Below are 25783 nucleotides of genomic sequence, written 5' to 3'. Positions count from 1 at the left end.
TGTAAATTGCAGTAACACTGACATTTATGCGCACACCCCTTTATGTGTGGGTATAAATATATATATATATATCCATCCATCCATTTTCTGAGCCGCTTCTCCTCACTAGGGTCGCGGGCGTGCTGGAGCCTATCCCAGCAATCATCGGGCAGGAGGCTGGGACCCAAGGGTCGTCAAGCCGGCTCTACAACTGAAGTTTAGTGGGATTGACTATGTAAATTATAAAAGTCTATAGTACGAGAGTGTAAGTGAGGGGACACCCAAGCAATTTGCATATTCATGAGTTATTTGTCGCAATAAGTGAGTGGCCCCAGACCCAGTGAAAGAGTCCAAGGGGTGTGTGCCTGCGGACACATGCAAGTGAATTGACACAGTTTCGCATGCACAAAGTGTCCTGTACTTGGGGCGCAGGGGCCCACCCAAGAGCAGCATGGTGGACGGGACACGTCCCACACCGAGGGACCCAGTGCGGTCCGCCGGCCCCACCGAGGCACCCCGACAACTGGCCACCCGGAGGAGGCCATAGGGACCCAATGCAACCCCCCCCCCCCAGCCAACCATATATATATACATACAGTGCCGTGGAAAAGTATTTTTAACCAAAGTGAACTTAAAATGCAGTTTTTAAATGGTGATTTCATATCCTGAGGGGGAAAAAAATCATCAAAAAAAAACATCATCGTTTTTTTTCTGCAATGCTGTGCTACATTTACGCCAGATGCAACGAGAGACATACCTTCCAAAAAGTTCAACTTTAATCTCGTCAGTACATATATTTATTTAGATGTTTATGTAAACATATACTATTCTATTTTAAACACTGTTGAATAGTGGTGAAAACTAATGGAAAATATTAGAGTCGAGATTTGAACCCCGGTCCTCAGAACTGTGAGGCGGATGTGCTAACCAGTCGCCCGCCGTGCCGCCTCAGGAGAGTGTTGGCTAACAAATTATATTGTAAGAGATGGTGGAATGTACTCACTAAAATGGGGACGCCTAAAGTGAAGATGAAAAGAGGAAGTGAAACTCGGAGGGAAAGGCCTTAAAATAGCTTGGATGACATTCCTATACAAGTTGCCTCCAATTGAGGGGAGGGGGACTGCGCGTCCCTCCGCTCCTCACACCGCCTGCTTCCGCCGTGCAAGCGCCGACAGCAGAGATGAGTTGCGGGACAGGAATGGTCGAAATCAATGGTGATCCAACTGTAGGTGGCGGGCCGTACTGGTTGTTTCAGACACCCTTTGTGTGTGGCAGTGTGATTGTTTGCATGACTGGTCCGGGATCAGTTATCGAGGTGGCAGATGGTGAGGAGGAAGCGGATGAGTGTCCTGAGGGGACTCTCCAGTTGGAGGAGAAGAGGTCTGGTAAGAGATAAACAGGAAATTCTTGGGGCCCTTCCTGCCTTGTTATGTTCATACACAGCAACGTATGTATATTCCTTTCAATATGTCTTACCGCACATGCTTAAGTGAAAAGCTTCCTCCCCCTATAGGGGGCGGTGCAGTTTTTGAAGTGCCACAGAGGGGGAGGTGTTTATTTATCGGCGATTTCAGGGCCCCACCCAGGTCTCTCGCTCTCTCCAACTGTGTTTTTTGGATGGTGGAGAGGACACAGGCCTTGCTTATTTGTCACGCACGCGCCGAGATTGGACCGAAGCCTCAGGTGGTGATCCGTTGGATAGTCCAGTGATGACTCAGCTTTATAGAGATGTGGTGCTCAGAGGAGCACGCCACCCAGTGGTCGATGCTATGAGAAACAATCCGGCTATGACAACAGCGACACCGGCTGATTGGAGAAAACACTTTTTGCATTACTTAACGAGACAAAAGAAAAGGCTAATACAGAAAGATGCTGTACTGAAAAAAAACCAACTAGATTTATAGGTGCTGGAGGCTTAAAGAGAGTAAATTCTCAGTCCATTAGAAAGACTGGTGCAGCAAGAGTTCATGCCTGCCGCTCCACCTGCTCTGGGTCGGAGTCCCCCTGAGGCACAGCTTTACCAATCGGAACCACCACGCCAGACCAGCCAGCGGGGTCGTTGAGCGAGAGGCAGCGGGGGTGGAGTGAGACCGGGGGTGCCAGGTGGGTCGTGTTTTAACTGTGGGGATTGGGGGCACTGGGCAAAGAGCTGTCCTACTCCAGGGTGGGCCCAGCCTGGGTACAACTATTACTATGTGACACCACTACAGCAGTGTCAGGGGGCAGCGCAACCTCCTGAGGCCCCCATTCATGTGGGACAGTTACAGCCGCAGTGGTCGGGGCCACCACAAGGTCCACCTTTCCGACCGCAACAACCACCACCGCCGCACATGCGAATGCCGACCTGGCGCCGCCACCTCCGGGGCAGTACCCTACTCGTCAATACGGGTGACCAGGAAGCCTCGACGTGCAGGGTTTGGCAGACCACTGCATTTCGGTGACTGCGGATGGACATCATCTTTCCACGATGGTTGTCATCACACGTCATGCTTTTTACGACCCCCGCGGCAGATCAAGATCAATATGCTGACATCGATTGAGCGGCTCCGACCACTGAGTCTCCCTCCTCCCGCGGTTTGCTCACCCCCTATCAACTCTGGTCTCCATGGCTTACTAGCCTGCCCCCTTACACTCCGCCAATTGTACATTTTATTATAAGTAACATGATTTAGTTTATTAGGACCATTTCTCAGCTCAAAATTGAAGGTCATCGGTGTCCGCTTTTTTCGGACTATTTGTATGTCACATCAACTGGCATTGCCTCACATGCGCGTCTCACGCAGGAGGAGAGTGAGTGGTATGAGATGGGCGCGACAGCTGTGCCATACATCACATTGGTTGTCGAGGAGGGCATCCGGGACACCATCGTAGGTTTGAAGGGGTCGGGGGACTTTGGATTTGCAAGGTACGCCCTACTCTGATGTTGCGATGGATTGATACACATATGGTTGTTGTTTCGGGGATTTGGAGAGGGGCCTTCATGCAACAGATGCAGCGGTGCAGCACGAGGACAGTGGTCGAGTCGAGGTGAAGGACACAGAGAAGGCGGAAGGGAAGCAATCGGCGGAACTGGCAGAATTGAGAGCGGTGCTAAGGGTTTTGGAGTTGGCAGAGGGAAAAAGTGTGAACATTTATACAGACTCAACATATTCTTGTGGTGTAGTGTACGTAGAATTGTCACAGTGGTTGAGAGCAGGTTTAATGATTACGGGAACGCTGATAACGGATCAGGATGAGGTAATCCGGCTTCAGGAGGCTTTAACGAAGCCCCCAAAGGTAGCTATCGTAGAATGCAAGGGACATAGCAAGGACGATGACTTGGTAGAACAGGGAAATGAGGCGGCGCTCCAGCTATCCATCAGTTTGGGGGTCCTCAGCCTGGAAATTGTTGAAGGCCATTGATATAATAAACCATTCAAAAAAATGTATCGGTCATCGGTATCGACTTGGAGAAGCAGCAAGTTATCGGTGGGAAAAAAGTTATCGTGCATCCCTCAAAAAAGGTTTGTAAAAGAATCTAAAAAGCTGGACAGTGAAGACACACGCTATGAAATGAAGACAATAGACTGTTGGAAATGAATTCATATATACTATTATATGTAATATATTTAGGATTAAATATTATCATTCATTTTGTATTATATATATAATACAAATAATTATTATGAATCACAATAATTGAATGAGCTTGTATATGTAGGTCAGTGCCGATAGTGTGAAGGCTGAAGAGGGCCTTCACTGCACACCGCTGCACCTTCTACTCATCCAGTCACTATGACTGACATACATAGCTATATACTTTATTGGAACATCCTAATTTGTTCTAATTTCATTGGATTATCATTTGATATACGTCCTTTGATAAACTTGGAGTAATCCTTATACACAGTGCGTCTCCCTTTTTGATCTGCCTTTGAGCCAAGTTGATAACAAAGGGCAACAAAGATGATGAAAGTATGGTATATTAGAGATGCCAAGCATTTCTAATGTACCAAACGTACACCAAGGCCCAATAGATGATATAGCGTTGAGTATTTGTTTTGGTTTTTATTATTATTGCCCGTTATTTCCACGTTTGTTGTTTTCTTGAATTTTGGTTTGCTGATTTTCAATAAATGTGCACTGATATCGGAAATGAATCACTTCAAAATAAGACCCTATAATACAGTACAATGTAAGAATCCGATACTGAAACCTGCAATGGAATATTTGTATTATTTGTTTTAATCACATTTAAGAAAAACTAACTGGTTTTGCCATTTATATAATACAGGAGACATACACATACATTTGATTATCAACAAATGGACCATTATTAGTATGACAAATGTATACTTTCAGTATTTCAGTTTGAATAATGGCATTAGTTTTTAGTTTTAACAAAATGCATACACCATACAAAGAGTAAATAAAAGAGTGATTGACTTGAATGGTTATAATTTTCTCGTTATTAATGAGGCATTGGGAGAAGTTGGCATTTTGACTTTGTTATTACACAGTTGGACAGGATCCTACGCTGACAGCTCCACTGACCATAGCTGCGTCACTGAAGCTCACGCCGCCGTTGTTGATCATCAAGTTCCTCATGCAACCTACGTAAGGTTCGTTGGTTACATGACTGCCTGTAAGCGAGAGATCTGAGAGGGCAACAAATGTTTAGAAACTAATGACTTGAAAAGGGAAAACAAATACCAACTCTCGGGGGAGAACTAACCTGGATCTCCACCTATGAAAATCTTCCTGGTCCTTGTAGAGTGAAGATTCAGAGATCCATCCACACTGTGCACCTCATGGTCTACTTGCAACTTGAGAACGTCCATCTCTCTCATTACTAGGATGAGGCAGGACAGAACAGATCAATGTAGTTCTTAGGTTCTTCAGAGCACGAAAGAGTGAATGAAAGGTTCCCGTCCCAAAATACATTTTGTCGACCGATTTTCTATTTGAATGTGCAGTTTCACGTAAAATGTATTGCACTATATATGATTCAACTATCGTTTGTTGAAAAAAGAAGAAACAAATTATATATGCAGCCTCTGCCCTAATACAGTAAATACCTAGTTCTCTTTAGAGTTGATTGAATGCCCATGGCCACTATATGAGTAACTAAGGTATTTAGAATGAAATTGAATGAAACTATGCTGTATTGCCAAATTCTTTGATGGATCCCCTTACAAAATACCTATTCTTTGGGAGTTCTTCATTGCTCCTAAGATATTTGTACATTTTGACCACAATAACATGATACTCACCTGCAATTCTATGCCAGTGGCCAGCACACAGAGCCTGTCTTGGAGAAACTGTTGCCAATAATACATGTGTCCCATCAGTCAAAACAACCAGCACCTGGAAAAAAAACATATTATTTTCAATTCAACAACATACCTAAGCTTTTGAACAGTCATATATTTGAGGTTTTCTTTCTCTAAAAATGTAATATGTATTGTCAGAGGTGGGACCAAGTCATTGCTTTGCAAGTCACAAGTAAGTCTCAAGTCTTTGCCCTTAAGTCCCAAGTCAACTCCCAGGTTGAGACAGGCAAGTCCCGAGTCAAGTCCCAAGTCGAGACAGGCAAGTCCAGAGTCAAGTCCCAAGTCCTAGACTTTGAAACTGAAAGTCAAGTCGCAAGACCTAGACTTTGAAAGAGGACTTGCGACTTGACTCGGGACTTGCCTGTCTCGACTTGGGACTTGACTGAAATTGAGAGCAAAGTCTTGAGACTGACATGTGACTTGCAAAGCAATGACTTGGTCCCACCTGTGTGTATTGGACAGTCATGGTGTGATCTGTGACAAATACGTACCGCTCCTTTATGGATGTAAATAGAGAAATAGCCCTCTGCTATGGGCGCATGCAGAAGTACACCAGATGTCACACGGGGCCGCACCTCCATCTCTACTTCAAATCTAGGTCCCAACTCAAGTGTGTCTAAAAGAGGGAAAGTAGGTAAGGTTCACATAAAGATAATCTGCCTGAGTCCCCAAGTTTTACAGAGCGTATTTCAGCGTTTTACCGTTATGTAATTTGCATCTTTGCGTATTAAATGAAAATAAATGTACAGTGGGTACAGAAAGTCTTCAGACCCCCTTAAATTTTTCACTCTTTGTTATATTGCAGCCATTTGTTAAAATCATTTTTTCCTCATTAATGTACACACAGCACCCCATATTGACAGAAAAAAAAACGTAATTGTTGAAATGTCTGCTGATTTATTAAAAAAAGAAACACTGAAATATCACACAGTATTCAGACCCTTTGCTGTGACACTCATATATTTAACTCGGGTGCTGTCCATTTCTTCTGATCATCCTTGAGATGGTTCTACATGGTTCATTGGAGTCCAGCTGTGTTGGATTATACTGATTGGACTTGATTAGGAAAGCCACACACCTGTCTATAGAAGACCTTACAGCTCACAGTGCACGTCAGAGCAAATGAGAATCATAAGGTCAAAGGAACTGCCTGAAGAGCTCGGAGACAAAATTGTGGCAAGGCACAGATCTGGCCAAGGCCCCAACCAATTGGGGCAGGAGAGCCTTGGTGAGAGAGGTAAAGAAGAACCCAAAGATCACTATGGCTGAGCTCCAGAGATGCAGTCAGGAGATGGGAGAAAGTTCTAGAAAGTCAACCATCACTGCAGCCCTTTACGGCAGAGTGGCCCGACGGAAGCCTCTCCTCAGTGCGAGACACATGAAAGCCCGCATGGAGTTTGCTAAAAAACACCTGAAGGACTCCAAGATGGTGAGAAATACGATTCTCTGGTCTGATGAGACCAAGATAGAAATTGTTGGCCTTAATTCTAAGTGGCATGTGTGGAGAAAACCAGGCACTCCTCATCACCTGTCCAATACAGTCCCAACAGTGAAGCATGGTGGTGGCAGCATCATGCTGTGGGAGTGTTTTTCAGCTGCAGGGACAGGGAGACTGGTTGCAATCGAAGAAAAGATGAATGTGGCCAAGTACCTCGATATCCTGGACGAAAACCTTCTCCAGAGTGCTCAGATATCTCAATAGGATTCAGGTCAGGACTTTCACTCGGCCACTTCAAAGTGTTCATTTTGTATTTCTTCAGCCATTTCGATTTGGACTTACTGGTGTGTTTCGGATCATTGTCCTGCTGTAGAACCCAAGTTCGTTTTAGCTTGAGGTCACGAACAGATGGCCGGACATTCTCCTTCAGGATTTTTAGTAGGACCATCACACTAGCGCCACCATATTTTACTATTGATATGATGTTCTTTTTCTGAAATGCAGTGTTACTTTTATGCCAGATGTAATGGGACACACACGTTTCAAACTGCAACTTTTGTCTCATCAGTATTTTCCCAAAAATATTGGGGATCATCAAGATGTCTTCTAGCAAAATTAAGATGAGCCTTAATACATTTTTTGCGCAGCATTAGTTTTTGTCTTGAAACTCTGCCATGGAAGGCCATTTTTACCCAGTCTCATTCTTATGGTGGAGTCATGAACACTGACCCGAACTGAGGCAAGTGAAGCCTGCAGTTCTTTGAATGTTGTTGTGGGGTCTTTTGTGACTTCTTGGATGAGTCTTTGCTGCGCTCTTGGGGTAATTTTGGTCGGGCGGCCACTCCTGGGAAGGTTCACCACTGTTCTATGTTTTCACCATTTGTGGATAATGGCTCTCACTGTGGTTTGCTGGAGCCCCAAAGCTTTTGAACTGGCTTTATAATCTTTTCCACACTGATAGATTTCACTTACTTCTCATTTGTTCCTGAATTTCTTAAACTCTCTGCATGATGTCTAGCTTTTGAGGATCTTTCGGGTCTACTTCCCTTTGTCAGGCAGGTCCTATTTAAGTGGTTTATTGATTGAGAACAGGTGTGGCAGTATCAGACCTGGATGTGGCTAGAGAAATTGAAATCAGGTATGATAAACCACAGTTATGTTTGAACATGGGGGCAATCACTTTTTCACACAGGACCATGTACAGTAGGTTTGGATTTCTTTTCTCCCTTAACTCATTGAGTGCCAAAGACGTATTACTATGCTTTCACAAATCCATCTATTTAGTGCCAAAGACGTAAGAGTAGATTTTTTTTTTTTTTTTTTTTTTTAATTATAATTGAGGGTTTGGCACAGCTACACAATATGAATCAAAGGCTTGGAAAGGATTTTAGTATGATAAATCGACAGTAGATGGCAGCAGTGGCTTTGATCAGAGCTCTGTCAGCACGATCAGAGGAAGACGACCTCCGTTGAGGGACCATGTGGGCGTGGTGGGGAGTTATAGGAGCGTGGTTGAGAGGGAGAGAGAGATGGTGATCGACAAGTTAAGAGTTACTCTAAAACAGTGTTTTGCTAACGACAAAAGTCATCCTTTTCCCAAAAAAGAAAGGGATGACGCGCTAACAATGCTGTCGTAACGCTGGTCACATTGAGCGTTCAAAGTCCCGTGGTGAGATCGCAACCATATCATGGTCCACTTCCCCCCAAAAGTGGACTGCCAACGGACATTCGGACTCAGATTGCAATGAGACTGATCCCGATGCATCCTTATCTGGGAGCAGCAGGGCGTTCTCCCCTGAGCCTCCAGAAAGTCACGGAAGAGCTACGAACTTGCTAACTTCAAAGCTAACGTTCATAGCCTCAGCGATTACTCCGTTTTACCATTTTTATCATGCTACGTGTACAAAAAAACACAACAGTTTGTCCTACGATACTACACTTTTACAAATCATGCATCCTGTAGACACAAACGTGGATCATCGATAGCTAGATGAATTGGATAGATTTTGGATAGTCTTTCTTTCATTTATAGACAGTTGGGCACAAAAATATAATTTTTAGACAATGTGGTGTGAAGAAATTTTCTTTTTTACCTTTCCTCATCGCACTGTAGCAACAATAAATATTTTGTGGTAATTATACAGGCGGCACGGTGATCGACTGGTTAGAGCGTCTGCCACACAGTTCTGAGGACCGGGGTTCAATCCCCGGCCCCGCCTGTGTGGAGTTTGCATGTTCTCCCCGTGCCTGCGTGGGTTTTCTCCGGGCACTCCGGTTTCCTCCCACATCCCAAAAACATGCGTGGTTAATTGACGACTCTAAATTGCCCGTAGGTGTGAATGTGAGTGTGAATGGTTGTTTGTTTGTATGTGCCCTGCGATTGGCTGGCAACCATTTCAGGGTGTACCCCGCCTCCTGCCCGATGTTAGCTAGAATAGGCTCCAGCACGCCCGCGACCCTCGTGAGGAGAAGCGGCTCAGAAAATGGATGGATAGATGGATGGTAATTGTACATATTTCTATAAATATAATAATAATATAATATAAAACCAGCAGCAGATGCACTCCCACACCTATTGGCAAGAAAGGTGCAAAAAATATTTTTCTCCACGTCACACTGCAGCAATAATGTTGGATTTTTATGCTAATTGTTTATTTATTTTTATCATTTACAGGAGGTGCATCAAGCAGTGGTGGGGCTGTTCCTGGCTGGTCGTCTGCTGATTGAGAACCCACAAAAGTCCCACACCCACACACCTGCACACACACGCGCGCTCTCACGCACGCACGCACACACACACACACACACACACACAGACACAGCTATACACATTTCAAAGTGACAGGTCGGTGCCTGTCGTGGCGGTAATCCCCGAACCTATTGGTGGACACCAGGGGTGAGGGATGCCGTCAAGCTGGAGATGGCGTGTTATCGGGCCTTTTTGGCCGGTGGGATACCTGAGGCATCTGATGGGTACGGGCTGGCCAAGCGGAATCCAGCTTTGGTGGTCATTGAGGCAAAAACTCGGGCATGGGAGGAGTTCGGTGAGGCCATGGAGAACTACTTCCGGACGGAGGAAATTCTGGTTCACCACCGGCATCTCAGGAGGGGGAAGCAGTGCACCATCAACACTGTGTATTGCGAGGATGGGGCACTGCTGACCTTGACTCGGGACGTTGTGAGCCGGTGGGGAGAATACTGCGAAGACCTCCTCAATTCCACCGACACGCCTTCCCATGAGGAAGCAGAGTCTGGGGTCTCTGAACCGGGGTCTCCTATCTCTGGGGTTGAGGTCACCGAGGTGGTTAAAAAGCTCCTCGGTGGCAAGGGGAAGATGAGATTCGCCCGGAGTTCCTAAAGGCTTTGGATGTTGTGGGGCTGTCCTGGTTGACAAGCCTCTGCAACATCACGTGGACATCGGGCACAGTGCCTCTGGATTGGCAGACTGGGGTGGTGGTCCCCCTTTTTAAGAAGGGGGACCGGAGGCTGTGTTCCAACTACAAGGGGATCACACTCCTCAGCCTCCCTGGTAAGGTCTATTCGGGGGTGCTGGAGACGAGGTTCCGTCGGGAAGTCGAATCTCAGATTCAGGAGGAGGTTTTCGTCCTGGCCGTGCAACAGTGGACCAGCTCTACACCCTCGACAGGGTCCTCGAAAGTGCATGGGAGGTCGCCCAACTAGTCTACATGTGTTTTGTGGCCTTGGAGAAGGCATTCGACCGTGTCCCTCGAGGAGTCCTGTGGGAGGTGCTTTGGGAGTATGGAGGACGGAACCCCCTGATACAGGCTGTTCGGTCCCTATTCAACCAGTGTAAAAGTTTGGTCCACATTGCTGGCAGTAAGTCAGATTCATTTCCGGTGAGGGTTGGACTGCCCTTTGTCATCGATTATATTCATAACTTTTATGGACAGAATTTCTAGGCACAGCCGATGCATAGAGGGGTCTGGTTTGGTGGCCTCAGTATTGCATCTCTGCTTTTTGCAGATGATGTGGTTCTGCTGGCTTCATCAAGCCGTGATCCCCAACTCTCACTGGAGTTCAAAGATCTTGGGCTCTTGTTCACGAGTGAGGGAAGAATGGAACAGGAGAGCGATAGGCTTATTGGTGCAGCGTCTGCAGTGATGCCGACTTTGTATACCGATACCGTTGTGGTGAAGAAGGAACTAAGCCGAAAGGCAAAGCGTTCTATTTACTGGTCGATCTACGTTCCTACCCTCACCGAGAGCTGTGGCTGGTGACCAAAGGAACAAGATCCCGGATAGTATCGGCTGAAATGAGTTTCCTCCGCAGTGTTGTCCTGGCTCCCCCTTAAGAGATAGGGTGAGAAGCTCGGTCATCCGGGAGGGGCTCAAAGTAGAGGAGCCAGCTGAGGTGGCTCAGACATCTGATTAGGGTGCATCCTGGATGCTTCCTTGGTAAGGTGTTCCGGGCATATCCCACCAGGAGGAGACCCCGGGGACGACCCAGGACACGCTGGAGAGACGACGTCTCTCGCCTGGCCTGGGAACGCCTCGGGATCCCCCCAGAAGAGCTGGATGAAGTGACTGGGGAGAGGGAAGTCTGGACTTCCAGCAGGTTTACCCCGCTGTTTACTGGACAATACTTCCTCTGGTAAACAAAATAGGATTGCCATTGTAACATCAAAGATACGTCGATCACCATTTGGTACGGGGGAGTCTTAAACCTAGTCTTTCTGGCACCACATGAACCCGCAGGGATACGGTTAATTTATGGACAAGAGAGCTACCTTGTGGACAGAAGTGATCTCAGCCATAGGTAAAGGAGGAGCCTCATCATTCAAACCAACCCAGTTAACCAATCAAGCCTAAGGGCGGTCTTTGAGAGCACGCCCACAGACCCGAGACTTTATAAGATTGTGACTGAATTTCTGGCGGGCTCTTTTCTAATCTGACTCTGAAAACAGCTGTTATGACACATAGGCATCCCCGGAACCGTCGTTAATCCGGAAGAACGAGGCAACACAGACACCTGGAAATCCACCACAATACTGTACATGCAATTTAACTGTTGCACGCTCAAGTAACACAATAACAATAGTCCATGAATGATGCCTTCACTTCCAAGTCAGAAACTTCAATATTAGACAATAGAATGTGGTGTGTCTGTGAACAAGTAGCAATTTAGTAAGAACTCATTTTATGAACAGTACAACTACAATAATTCCTGAACAGACATGTCTCTCATACAACTCCCAAGTCCACTCCACAATTAATATGACGACTATACAGTATCCCACTTTACTTCATACAGCCATGTAGGATTTAATGGGGCCCATAAATTCACAAGTTAATGCCTTAATAAAAACATTTTTAACTAATTTATTGAGTTGTAATTTGAATTACTATAATTTCTCGTGTATAATGCGCATTTCACCCCCCCCCCCCCCCAAAAAAACAAACTGTCAAGTCAATAGTGCTATTATACACACATATAGGGGAAAATGAAAAAAAACTTTCACATTTTATAAATGTATGCTGCCATCTACAGGTTATGAAAAACCTGTACACTTCCATTCCAATAGGCCACCGCCACCTAGAGGTTATGAGAAAGGTGTACACTTTGATTCTAATATGCCATCGCCACCTAGAGGTTATGAAAAAGGTGTAGCCTACCCTGTCAGAATTTTTAAAATATTGTTGTTTTTTTTTAAATACAACTGAAGAACAACCATCATTAATTTCTTTTCGGTTATTTTCTGTTTAATAATAATGATTTTTTGAAATACTTGATAGTTTAATTTGAATACCATTAAAATAAAATAAAATTAAATGTGATTCTCCTGGGCCGTCATGTTTTCTTTAAAGAATTGTACCCATCTTACAAATTCTGCCTGGGTAATCATATATATGACCACAACTGTGTGTTTTCTCATTTACTAAATAATAGTAGGGCAGTGAATTTCAAAATAAGACCATGTAAATGAAAAGAAAGTATTACATGCTCAAATAAAGTGCTTATCTTCAGACTTATTTGAAGAAACTAGCAAAATACAGATGATACTTCATGTTTTGATCAAATGGGTAGAAGCAAAATCATGCATTGTATAAATGCATTATACTTAGTTAGAAGGGTTTTCCAGAATTTTGAGGTCAACTTTGGGGGTGCGTATTATACATGGGTGCGCATTATACATGAGAAATTACGCTATTGCATATTTTGAAAGCTCCTACATTCATTCACTCATCTTCCGTTCCGCTTATTCTTACATAAAATCTTGTTTAGTCCCTTGTATTAAGTCAAATAACCTGGTGCATGTTTGGATTATTTGAAGAAAAAAAAATAGTAAACTTTTCACTTTTTAATGTTTGCTTCAGTATTTAATTGTGAGCGGTTTGCAAATGGAACCAAATGGAACTTTTCAATAACTAGTAAGGAAGACTATTTTTTTTCATCCTGTTTAAATCATCCATCCATCTATCCATCCTCTTTACTGCTTATCCTCACTAGGGTCGGTCGGGGGTGTGCACCCTGAACTGGTCGCCAGCCAATCACACTACACATATAAAAATAAACAACCATTCAAACCTACAGGCAGTATAGAGTCTTCAATGAATCTACCCTGCATATTTTTGGAATGTGGGAGGAAACCGGAGTACCTTTAATCATATTAAACATACTTATCCAACAACAAAATTGCAGCTTGTAAAAGTGGCTAGTGACTCTGGGAAACCACTCGACTCAGTAGCTGATGAGCAAAAATGTTAATACTGAGCCCTGCATGGGGGTGAGAACAGTGGGATAGATTAATAAGTGAAGTAAGTGAAAGATTGCCTTGTCATCACCTAGGGAAAATATTTTCTTTTAGATTAAAACAAACGTACATACTCAAGAAAAACATGTCAGAGGTTTAAATACGGGAAAATAAGAAAGTTAAATTACCCAAAAGTACATAGCCTCCGTCCTCTGCAAAGAATGTTCCTGCCTCAGTGAGTCCCTCAAAACATGGAGTGACCCCGAATGTTTCGTCCGCAGATGACAACCAGTGTCCATTGAGCTGAATATTCTTCAAACAGCCAGAAAAGCTGTCTGTTGAATTTGTCTGAAGAAAATAAGTAAGATCTAAATTATACATCCGCCACAACTCCTAGTTAAGGCAAATACAAACCTTAGGACCCAGGTGTCAAACTGGCCCGGGGGCCAGATCCGGCCCGCCGCCTCATTTCATGTGGCAAATCATATGCGTCGATTCACGTCTCTTGCTAAAATACCAAAACTGCAGATTGAGATATTGCAAGCATTTATTTATTTTTTTTAAAAAATTTTTACTAATCTCCTTTAAAATAAATTGAAAAAAAGTATTACTGAAAATGTATAAAATATTTTTTACTGACTTCTGATTTCAAAATTAGTTCTGTTAATTTGTTGTAACTATACAATAATATTTGGGGATCATACATTTATATGGGTTCATAGTAAGGATGTTCAATACCACTTGTTTTCACTCCTCAAGTATTCACTCCTAAGTACTCACCGATACATCATACATTATATGACTCGTACTTTTGATATATAAAATTTGAATTCACACAATGACAGATAATTGTGAACAATGATCTTTCTTTCTGACCCACATAATGATTCACCGATGTGTCAAAGGTCACAGTGTAGTGCCAACTACTGCCGAGTAGGACTTTATGTCAGATTTAGTTTTTATTTTTTTGTCTTAAATATCTGTGGCTGGTATCGGCAGCCTTCGCAAGTACCCTCTACCTTGAAATGAGGCCGGTATCGGCCCGATGCCGACACGTGGTATCGGTACTCGCCCATCCCTACAATTAGATTTCATGCAAGTCTATTATTTTTAGGAAGTGGGGAAACAAATATTATTTTTCTAGTGTCCAAGGTAGTTTAAATTATTCTTTCAATCTTAAAATTGTATTTATAAAATATGCCATCAGATCAATATATACGGGAGACTTTGACAAATTAAAAATATATATTTTACTGTTAATTTTATCATGCATGTATACATTTTATTTCCTGGGGACACAAATGGCACAGTTTCGGTGGAAATATATCACTGTTAGAAATACAATGATACAGATATCAGCGTAATGGGTCTGTGGAGTTAATAATAACAAAAACAAATTTCAATACATACCTGAATATTTCTTTGCGCTCGCTTTGGAGGCACACCTCCAAAATAGAGGGGACTGCTGACATGCAAGGACACAACTTTGCCATTAACTTTGTCCTCCAGCACTGTGAGCCCATCGATGATCAATTTCCCCATATTTCCATCACGGATAAAAATTACCTTTAGAGAGAGAGAGAGAGAGAGAGAGAGAGAGAGAGAGACCACCAGTTCTTGTCACTATACAGCTTATCGACGCATAAATAATTTTAAAAAATGTGCAATGTATTCTCACAAGCATTTCATAGCATTTACAGTAATAATCAAATTAGATTTGTTTAATTTTTTGTTTTGCCGAATGCGGAAGTAGGTGGATTACCCTGTTGGGCTACAATAAATATCTGCTATATCCAAAATGTGAAACTTGCTCAAATGTAGTTTTCTTTATGGGTGTTGTTTTCAGACAAAAGTTAAATCCATGTATATCATTTATTTATAGAAATATGATATAATAGACGTAAACACGAATGAAAACTAAACACCGGCTATCGTCATCTTTGGCACAGTAGCTCTGTGGTGACATATTGTGTTAAACAAAAGACGTAGATGTTTGAAGTTCCAACATGTGCTTTGTCATTCAGTCGAGCCGGGAGGAAGTGCTTTGACCTGTTTTGCCGAATGCGGAAATAGGTTGTGCATGTACCCCATTAAACCTGTTCAAATGCACAACATGCTTATAAAAATTGTCCTAAAAAATAATCAAGTAATATTTTTTGTTTTTTCTGGATTATCAAAATGATGAAGCTGCAAAACCTGAAGACACTAAATTACAAAACAAAGGCATATTTTTACTACTAAGCATGTACAGTGGAATCTCAATAAAACGGACCCTGATATAACAGATATCGGATAAAACGGACCGTCGCGACTGAACAATGTGTCGAAAAATATTTTCCGTTTGTCACTTAAAATGCCGTTGACAAAGTCTGTTAGTAGCAGAATTTTAAAATTTACTCTAAAGCTGACTGGGAGCCTGTGTAAAGACTTTAGAATTGGAGTAATATGCTCTGAACTCTTTGTTCTGGCCAAAACCCAGCTGCAGCATTCTGAATGAGCTGCAACTGTTTAATGCTCTTTTTGGGGAGTCAAGTCAGAAGACCATTACAATAGTCAAGTCTACTTGAGATAAAAGTATGGATGAGCTTCTCCTGGTCTGCTTGGCATATGCAAGCCTTCACTCTGGATATGTTCTTCAGATGGTAGAAGGCAGTTTTAGTAATTGATTTGATATGACTTTTGAAAGAACACCAAGGTTTCGGACTTGGTCTTTGGTTTTAAAAGAGAGTGACTCCAGGTATTTACTAACAGCAATCCTCTTTTCTTTATTGCCCAAAGCAATTATCTGTTTTGTTGTGGTTTAATTGAAGAACATTTTGGCTCATCCAGTTATTTATCTGTTTTAAACAGTGACACAACACCTCAATTGAACTGTCGTCATCTGGAGACACTGCTAGATATAACTGTGTCATCTGCATAGCTATCCATCCATCATTCCATCTTCTACCACTTATCCGAGGTCGGGTCGCGGGGGCAGTAGCTTTAGCAGGGACGCCCAGACTTCCCTCTCCCCAGCCACTTTCTCCTGCTCTTCCGAGGGGATCCCGAGGCGTTCCCAGGCCAGCTGAGAGATGTAGTCTCTCCAGCGTGTCCTGGGTCATCCCCGGGGTCTCCTCCCGGTGGGACGTGCCCGGAACACCTCACTAGGGAGGTGTCCGGGAGGCATCCGAATCAGATGCCCCAGCCACCTCATCTGTCTCCTCTCGATGTGGAGGAGCAGCGGCTCTACTCTGAGATCCTCCCGGATGACCGAGCTTCTCACCCTATCTCTAAGGGAGAGCCCAGAAACCGCTTCACACTCTGCTGCAAACCGCTCCAGTGAGAGTTTGAGATTACGGCTTGATGAAGCCAACAGAACCACATCATCTGCAAAAAGCAGACATGCAATTCTGAGGCCACCAAACCGGACCCCCTCTACGCCTCGGCTGCACCTAGAAATTCTGTCCATAAAAGTTATGAACAGAATCGGTGACAAAGGGCAGCCTTAGCGGAGTTCAACCTTCACCGGAAACGAGTCCGACTTACTGCTGGCAATGCGGACCAAGCTCTAACACCGGTCGTACAGGGACCGAACAGCCCGTATCAGGGGGTTCGGTACCCCATACTCCCGAAGCACCACCCACAGGACTCCCCGAGGGACACGGTCGAACGCCTTCTCCAAGTCCACAAAACACATGTAGACTGGTTGGGTGAACTCCCATGCACCCTCGAGGACTCTGCCGAGGGTGTAGAGCTGGTCCACTGTTCCACGGCCAGGACAAAAACCACACTGCTCCTCCTGAATCTGAGATTCGACTTCCTGACGGACCCTCCTCTCCAGCACCCCTGAATAGACCTTACCAGGGAGGTTGAGGAGTGTGACCCCCCTGTAGTTGGAACACACCCTTCTGAAAAATGGGAACCACCACCCCAGTCTGCCAATCCAGAGGCACTGTCCCTGATGTCCACGCGATGTTGCAGAGGCGTGCCAACCAGGACAGCCCCACAACATCCAGAAACTTTAGGAACTCCGGGCGAATCTCATCCACGCCCGGTGCCTTGCCACCGAGGAGCTTTTTAACCACCTCGGTGACCTCAACCCCAGAGATAGGAGAGTCCGCCTCCCCCGATACGTGGGTGAAGTTCTGCCGGAGGTGGGAGTTGAAACTCCTTCTCACAGGGGATTCTGCCGGACGTGCCCAGCAGACCCTCACAATACATTTGGGCCTGCCAGGTCGGACCGGCATCTTCCCCCACCATCTGAGCCAACTCACCACCAGGTGGTGATCAGTTGACAGCGCCGCCCCTCTCTTCACCCGTGTGTCCAAGACATTCGGCCGCAAGTCCTATGACACGACCACAAACTCGATCATCGAACTGCGATCTAGGGTGTCCTGGTGCCAAGTGTACGTGTGGACACTCGCCTGACTGAAGTAAGCAATTCATTATTTGCTGCAAATCAGCTCGGACAGACTTCGCAGTAGCTTTGAAAAAGTCAGATGTTATTGAGTCAAGACAGTTCATTGGTGGTTTCAGCTTCGGAACCATTCTCTCTACAATTTTTTTGGGGTCAACTGCATCAAATTGTGACATAGAGTAATAGTAATAGAGTAATAGAGTTTTTCCTGGGTGGCTTCAGATGTAGTATCATTTTATCATTTTGCTGATTTGTGCTGATATTTAACCTGATGGATTGTATTTTTTCACTAAAATAACAAGCAAATTCATTGCATTGATTTGCTTTTAGGTTGCGGCACGGTGACCAACTGGTTAGAGCGTCTGCCTCACAGTTCTGAGGACTGGGGCTCAATCCCCGGCCCCGCCTGTGTGGAGTTTGCATGTTCGCCCCGTGTCTGCATGGGTTTTCTCCGGGCCCTCCGGTTTCCTCCCGCATCCCAAAAACATGCATTAATTGGAGACTCTAAATTGCCCGTAGGTGTGACTGTGAGTGCGACTGGGTGTTTGTTTGTATGTGCCCTGCAATTGGCTGGCAACCAGTTCAGGGTATACCCCGCCTCCTGCCCAATGACAGCTGGGATAGGCTCCAGCACGCCCGCGACCCTAGTGAGGAGAAGCGTCTCAGAAAATGGATGGATGGATGGATGTCTATAGAGGTCATAGTCAATTTGGAGTTTAGTTTTTCTCCACTTACGTTTTGCTTTCCTACACTTTTGATTTAGAGGTCTTTACCCTCATTGTGCTCCTCCACGGTGTTCTAGGTCGCCTCAACATTGTCTTAGTTTTAATAGGAGCGACAGCATTCATGATATTTGAGATTTTATCCAAAAGTTCATCAACTGTCCCAGCTTTCACAGTTTGTGGCACAGCTATGGTCACCATAAACGTAGTGGTGGTACTCTCATTTATGTACCTTTTAATAATAGACAGAGGTTTTCTGAACTTTTGGAAGAATCTTTAATTTGAAGAATACACAAAAATGGTCAGAAATAGCCATATCCTTAATGTCAACTGATAACATTTCAACATCCTTAGAGATGACCAGGTCTAAGAGGTGACCTTGTGTGTGGGTTGGACTCTTAATATGTTGAGAGAGGTCAAATATGTCTAGTATAGCGGAGATTTTTTCCCCCATCTTATTGTCAACATGAATGTTTAAAAGTCTCCCATTATGACAAAATAGTACAAATGACTGACAGCAGTTCTGAAAAATCCTTCATAAATTTTCTATTGTATCTTGGAGGTCTATAAATTATTAAAACAATAACCTTTGGGTCACCTATGACTAAAAACAGAGCTATTCAAAAGAGCTAAAATCTCCAAGTCTGAAATAATGACCTAAAAATAATAGCAAATACCACTGCCTTTTCCCCCTATTCGACACTTGTTCATAAAATTGAAATTTGCTGTTGTTGCCTCATTTAAAATGGTATTACAGCTACTTTCTGTTAGCCACGTTTTAGTAGCATTTAGTAGCAAAAAAGTCCAGATCATAGTTTGTAATGATGTCATTAATCAACACTGATTTGTGACCTGATATTGAAAAAAGCTAGTTTCGCAGTGATAACTGGAGACAATGGTTTGATAGATTTATATTTTATCCTCACTAAGTTTGTAGTTCTGGTATTTTTGTGCCATACTTCTCTGACCAACTTTCTGTCACTTGTAATTGTAGGGATGAAAAATGCCTGATCTCCATAGGGGTCTGACCTATTCTGGGAAAGACCCCGGAGATATCAGTCAGACTTGCAGATAAGATTCTTCATGGGTGGAGGAGGGGCCCTTCGCATCTTAGTGGACGGTGGTTTCAGGCGAGGGGGGATGGGAGGAAGATCTTGGTGTGGTGTGCGCTGGATTCCAATATTGAAATAGCCTTCATTCTATCCGTCACACCTAACAGGGCATTTAGGCTAGTCGAGAGTGAGTTTTGCATTGGGCTTTGCTCCAATGGTGCAGGGAGGGGTGTGGGAGAGTCAAAGTGCTGGCTCTTCTCATTCCTCATTCGTTCATCCGATTGTTTGGATGACGCTGAAGAATCCATCTGCGCCTCATGTCGCCTTATCTCTTGTTCCTCCGATTGTTTGGGAAAAACTGCATCTTTTTGTCCTTCAGCCGTGTCAACAAGGCCAATGTTTTCCTTTGGGCAGCTGAATGACGTACACAGTCAAAATGTTGGCAGCCAACCCTTGTCTTAACCCCTTGTCTATTTAGACAGGAACCGTCTGCCTTGTAAAGATGTCTGTGCTCCCAAAAAACAGCAATTGTCAATGAAACTCACGGGTAGTCCAGTACACACCCTTGTCACAGTAAATGTACACATCGCTGCGGCGATGTTATCAAGCTCATTATCTTCAGTGAGACAACACAACACACAACAACTGCTATTCATTAATGCATGTGACATGCACATGGAAGAGTTTTGTGTATCCTAACCTCAGCCTTTGTAATGACAGGTGGAACATCATGATAAACTTACATTATGCCATACTCCATCATTGTAACTTTCCTTGCTCCAGATTTCGACTCGCTGTTCACCTACATTGAAGGTGTAAACAAGCCTACCATTGGTCAGGAAGAGAGTCATAAAGTTTTTCTCTTTGAAGTCAGAGACATAAAAGATTAGGCCAAATGATGTCTTGGTCTTTAGGGATAATGAAAAGTTGGACCTGGAAGGGAAAACATTGATAGACTATTTATTTAGCTTTTAAAAATACTTTGTAAAGAATTCTCCACGAAGACTTACCTCTGAGAAAGGGATTCTGGGAGCTCTCTATAGTGCTGCCTACTGTTTGCAAAGTTGCTGTATTGGTAGGCATGTTGTGTTGCTTGATGACTTGAGGAGAGATGGCAGGGAGCAACGTTCACTTCACTGTCACTTCTTAACTCCATTACATTCTGGATGGGTTCATCCCTGCTAACCTGTGACAGCATACATTAAATGCTGTGGCTAAATTTTAAATTAACAATGCAAATATACTTTTTTTTTACCTGACGTGATTGCCTCTGTTTGGCTTGATATTTGTCATCCCTGGGCCTTGATGAAAGAGCAGCAGGAGGCTTTTGCACTGGACAGTCCTGCAGGAAAGTCCGGACATTCTCACTGTAGTGCTGAAAGTCCTCAGGCTCAATGTCTCGATCATGTCTCCATAAATAAATGAGGGGAGTGACAAGGAAAATTAATATAATGAAAGTCTGGTGTTTGGAACCAAGTCAAAGCAGCAATTTGAGTATTTTAGGCAATATATATTCTAGCACCCCAATGTATACAGTCCATTTTATCTGGATGTATTCATGTGTCTATTGTGCCATGTTTGGAGTACATAAACATGCCACTTTTCCTGCATTTACGCTGTTTCCAGCAGCACCAACGACAAAACGGGATGATGGTGAGACAATGCGGCGGGACGCGATGGGCAAACATGAGAGGCCATGATCGGCGTGGATGCCTGACGAGATACTTAAATTATCAAAACATTTGGTATGGCAGTACAATTGAGTTGCCTAAACAAACAAACATACAAAAAAAACTGATGCATGAAAATTAACCGGACAGTATGTAATAGGGCGTATCATTCGTAGTAAAACCCAACCAATAAATCGGCGGGCCGATTATAGTGTTATATAGGATGTAACGATAAATCGACATTGGTCAATATGTAACCAATGTATGTAAATGCAATGTAAAGAAAAACAATAGAGAAACAAGAAAGGAAATTGCAATAATAACAATAACAATACTGATTTAAAAGCAACAAAAAAAATAAAATAATCATAATAATAATAATGGCGGCACGGTGAATGACTGGTAAGCACATCTGCCTCACAGTTCTAAGGACCCGGGTTCAAATCCGGCCTCATCTGTGTGGAGTTTGCATGCTCTCCCCGTGCCTGCATGGGTTTTCTCCGGGTACTGCGGTTTCCTCCCACATCCCAAAAAACATGGTAGGTTAATTGACAACTCAAACTTGCCTGTAGGTGTGAATGCGCGTGTGAATGATTGGTTGTTTATATGTGACCTGCGATTGGCTGGCTGGGCTCCAGCACGTCCGCGATCCTAGTGAGGATAATCGGTACGGAAAATGGATGGATGGATTAAAAAAAATAATGACGGGCCTTATTTATCATGACTTTTAATGCGTTTTGTTTTTTTCCTCCGGGCACTCCGGTTTCCTCCCACATCCCAAAAACATGCATCAATTGGAGACTCTTAATTGCCCGTAGGTGTGACTGTGTGTGCGAATGGTTGTTTGTTTGTATGTGCCCTGCGATTGGCTGGCAACCAGTACCCCGCCTCCTGCCCGATGACAGCCGGGATAGGCTCCAGCATGCGCGCGACCCTAGTGAGTAGAAGCGGCACAGAAAATGGGTGGATGGATGGATGAGGTTAGCGTGTTGGCGTGGCCCCATTCTCACATGGACCCTTTAAAAAATGAATCGTTCATCATCGTTCATGAATCGAAAGTGTACTTTCGATGGTGACTGTGATCTCTGTGCATTTGTGCATTGAGTCGGCCTCCACTGTTTTCATCGATCGCCATGAATGATAAAACTGGAGAATGTGCTTTTCAGTCTTTTTCCAAGAATGGTTAAAAATAGAAAGCACTTCATCCTTCTGCAACCTGGATGACTAAGCGCTCTCTCCTATGAACCACCATCACAAATGTTCATCGCTGAGAATCTACCTGTTTATGTAGGCATAGGTAATGCAGCCTGTAAAGTTCCTGAAGCTGCTGCTTGGTGATCCCCCAAAGTAGAAGTTCTTTACTGTAGAAACGGAGGAGGGTCTTGTGATTAATTGTGGACGTTTCTTCTCCTGCTTGTCTTTATCGTCCAACAATAACAAATACCTTGGTTGAAAAGAGAAACACAGTAAATGAATGACACTCATGGACCTTTTCTAATGCACTAGAGTGACATAAAGAAAGTACAAGAAGTTAAAAGTGGGAAACAGTATTGGCGAATATCACTGAAATAAATAATCTGTCATTGTCTGTGTTTTGGTTTGGGTTGTGTTTTGTTTCATGTTTTCCTGTGTCCCATGTTTTTCATGCCTTGTGTTATCATTTAGTTATTGTGTCCACCTGTTCTCGTCTACCTTGTGTCGACCAATCAGCTCCCTCCAGCCACTCGTGTATTGTCCAGGTTTGGCTTGTTGTCTCGTCAATTTGTGTGTATTTAGTTCCCTGGTTTCTTTTAGTCCTTGTCGGTTCATTGTCATCGTCACTGTCAGTGTCACATCGAAGTCGTCAACTATATCACTAGTCTTGTCGTTTCCTGTTTTCTTTGTTCCCGAGTGTTTCTTTGTTTCTTTTTATTTAGATGTTTGGACTTTTGTTGATTTAGCGTAACCTCCTTGATTTTTCTTTGAGTTTTTGGGAACTTAAAACATTTTGATATTACTGCACTCCTGCCTTGTCTCCCTGCTTCCCTGCACTTAGGTCCTCCATGTTTTGCCTTGCCTTCCTTGCCCTCAAAAAAAACTGACGATACAAGGACCCAGCGGGAAGCACACGGTGTCACCCTGCACACCACCAGTCTGCCTCCCAGCGCCCTCAGTCTGCCCACCATACCTACCCTCCTCCAGTAAGCCCTATCGTTCCTTCTTCTTCGTCCCCAACTAGTCCTAGTTATTCGCCATGCCCTACCATTTTACCTCCACATTGTTTTTTAGATTCAGATTTTTCCGATTGTGAAGATGGCCCTGATTTAGTTAATCTTTCTGATTCTGACTCTAACACCGATTTAGATTTTTCCAGGTCCTTCACTAGTTTTCCTCATCCTAGTAAATTTATGTCACGTTTTCCCTTTTCCGACCCCTGCAAGTCCAAGCGCAAGTCATTTCCCTCTGACCTGTACTTGGGCACCCGTTTGGCCATCTATCCGGGACCTCCGTGTGGTGGCCAATGGAGGCCCCCAAGTAAAGGTCAGATTTCATCCTCCTGTTTTTTTGCATCTGTTCCACATTCACTTAAGTTTTCACCAGTTTCCACTTCTTGTTCCACGCCTAAGTCACGTCCATCCAAACCTGCCCCCAAGTCACCTCTTTCCGTGCCTTTTCTTCAACCACCCGTTTTTCCTAGTTCACCTTGCTCACGTGGGCAATGACAGTGAGACCTGGAAGGGCGTGATTGGGAGGAAATGCCCCCCCGATCAGAACCCGAGCGGTGTTCTGTTATTGGACTTCTGTGCTCGTCACGGATTGTCCATAACGAACACTATGTTCAAGCTTAAGGGTGTCCACATGTCCACTTGGACACCCTAGGTTGGGCACCAGGACACCCTAGGTCGCAGTTCGATGATCAACTTTGTGGTCGTGTCATCTGACTTGCGGCCGCATGTCTTGGACACTCGGGTAAAGAGAGGGGCGGAGCTGTCAACTGATCACCACCTAGTGGTGAGTTGGCTCCGATGGAGGGGGAAGATGCCGGTCCGACGTGGCAGGCCCAAACGTATTGTGAGGGTCTGCTGGGAATGTCTGGCGGAATCCCGTCAGAAGGAGTTTCAACTTTGCTCATGTTACGGGGGAGGCGGGGGACATCGAGTCCGAGTGGACCATGTTTCGCGCCTCCATTGGTCGGTGCCTGTCGTGCCATCAAGCTGAAGAAGGAGTCCTATCGGGCCTTTTTGGCCTGTGGGCAGCTGATGGGTACCGGCTGGCCAAGCGGAATGCAGCTTTGGTGGTCGCTGAAGCAAAAACTCGGGCATGGGGAGGAGTTCGGTGAGGCCATGGAGAAAGACTTCCGGATGGCTTCGAGGAAATTCTGGTCCACCATCCGACGTCACAGGAGGGGAAAGCAGTGCACCATCAACACTGTGTATAGTGGGGATGGGGCGCTGCTGACCTCGACTCGGGACGTTGGGAGTCGGTGGGGAGAATACCTTCGAAGACCTCCTCAATTCCACCGACACGCCTTCGCATGAGGGAGCAGAGTCTGGGTTCTCTGAGGCGGGCTCTCCTATCTCTGGGGTTGAGGTCACTGAGGTGGTTAAAAAGCTCCTCGGTGGAAAGGCCCCAGGGGTGGATGAGATTCGCCCGGAGTTCCTCAAGGCTCTGGATGTTGTAGGCCTGTCCTGGTTGACACGCCTCTGCAACATCGCGTGGACATTGGGGACAGTGCCTCTGGATTGGCAAACTGTGGTGGTGGTCCCCCTTTTTAAGAAGGGGGACCGGAGGGTGTGTTCCAACTACAGGGGGATCACACTGCTCAGCCTCCCTCGTAAGGTCTATTCAGGGGTGTTGGAGAGGAGGGTCCGTCGGGAAGTTGAATCCCAGATTCAGCAGCAGTGTGGTTTCGTCCTGGCTGTGGAACAGTGGACCAGCTCTACACCCTTGGCAGGGTCCTCGAGGGTGCATGGGAGTTCGCCCAACCAGTCTACATGTGTTTTGTGGACTTGGAGAAGGCGTTCGACCGTGTCCCTCGGGTGGTCCTGTGGGGGGTGCTTCGGGAGTATGGGGTACCAAACCCCCTGATACGGGCTGTTCGGTCCCTGTACGAGTTTGGTCCGCATATCCGGCAGTAAGTCGGACTCGTTTCCGGTGAGGATTGGACTCCGCCAAGGCTGCCCTTTGTCACCGATTCTGTTCATAACCTTTATGGACAGAATTTCTAGGCGCAGCCGAGGCATAGAGGGGGTCCGGTTTGGTGGCCTCAGAATTGCATCTCTGCTTTTTGCAGATGATGTGGTTCTGTTGGCTTCATCAAGCCATGACCTCCAACTCTCATTAGAGCAGTTCGCAGCCGAGTGTGAAGCGGCTGGGATGAGAATCAGCACCTCCAAATCCGAGACCATGGTCCACAGTCGGAAAAGTGTGGTGTGCCCTCTCCAGGTCGGGGATAAGATCCTGCCCCAAGTGGAGGAGTTCAAGTATCTTGGGGTCTTGCTCACAAGTGAGGGAAGAATGGA

At 44.8% G+C, this 25783-nt stretch overlaps 1 protein-coding gene across 3 annotated transcripts in view; it reads right to left on the bottom strand.

Moving 5' to 3' along the window:
* Positions 1-4180: 4180 nt before the first annotated feature.
* Positions 4181-25783, bottom strand: part of lama4 (laminin, alpha 4) — a 55443-nt gene continuing 33840 nt past the window's right edge. For all 3 annotated transcript variants that reach the window (XM_061754835.1, XM_061754836.1, XM_061754837.1), the window contains 10 exons: positions 22561-22725; positions 20867-21020; positions 20622-20797; positions 20355-20544; positions 14852-15007; positions 13630-13789; positions 5783-5907; positions 5232-5325; positions 4694-4810; positions 4181-4616 (listed from right to left, as the gene is read on the bottom strand). In XM_061754835.1, the coding sequence (XP_061610819.1) occupies positions 4471-4616; positions 4694-4810; positions 5232-5325; positions 5783-5907; positions 13630-13789; positions 14852-15007; positions 20355-20544; positions 20622-20797; positions 20867-21020; positions 22561-22725 (1483 nt within the window). In that variant the 3' untranslated portion in view covers positions 4181-4470. The remainder of the gene's footprint in view (positions 4617-4693; positions 4811-5231; positions 5326-5782; positions 5908-13629; positions 13790-14851; positions 15008-20354; positions 20545-20621; positions 20798-20866; positions 21021-22560; positions 22726-25783) is intronic.

Source organism: Phyllopteryx taeniolatus, chromosome 18 (genome assembly GCF_024500385.1).
Source record: "Phyllopteryx taeniolatus isolate TA_2022b chromosome 18, UOR_Ptae_1.2, whole genome shotgun sequence".
Lineage (NCBI taxonomy): Eukaryota > Metazoa > Chordata > Actinopteri > Syngnathiformes > Syngnathidae > Phyllopteryx > Phyllopteryx taeniolatus.
Note: the sequence above shows the minus strand (reverse complement) of the source record. Positions and strands in the feature narration are given on the sequence as shown.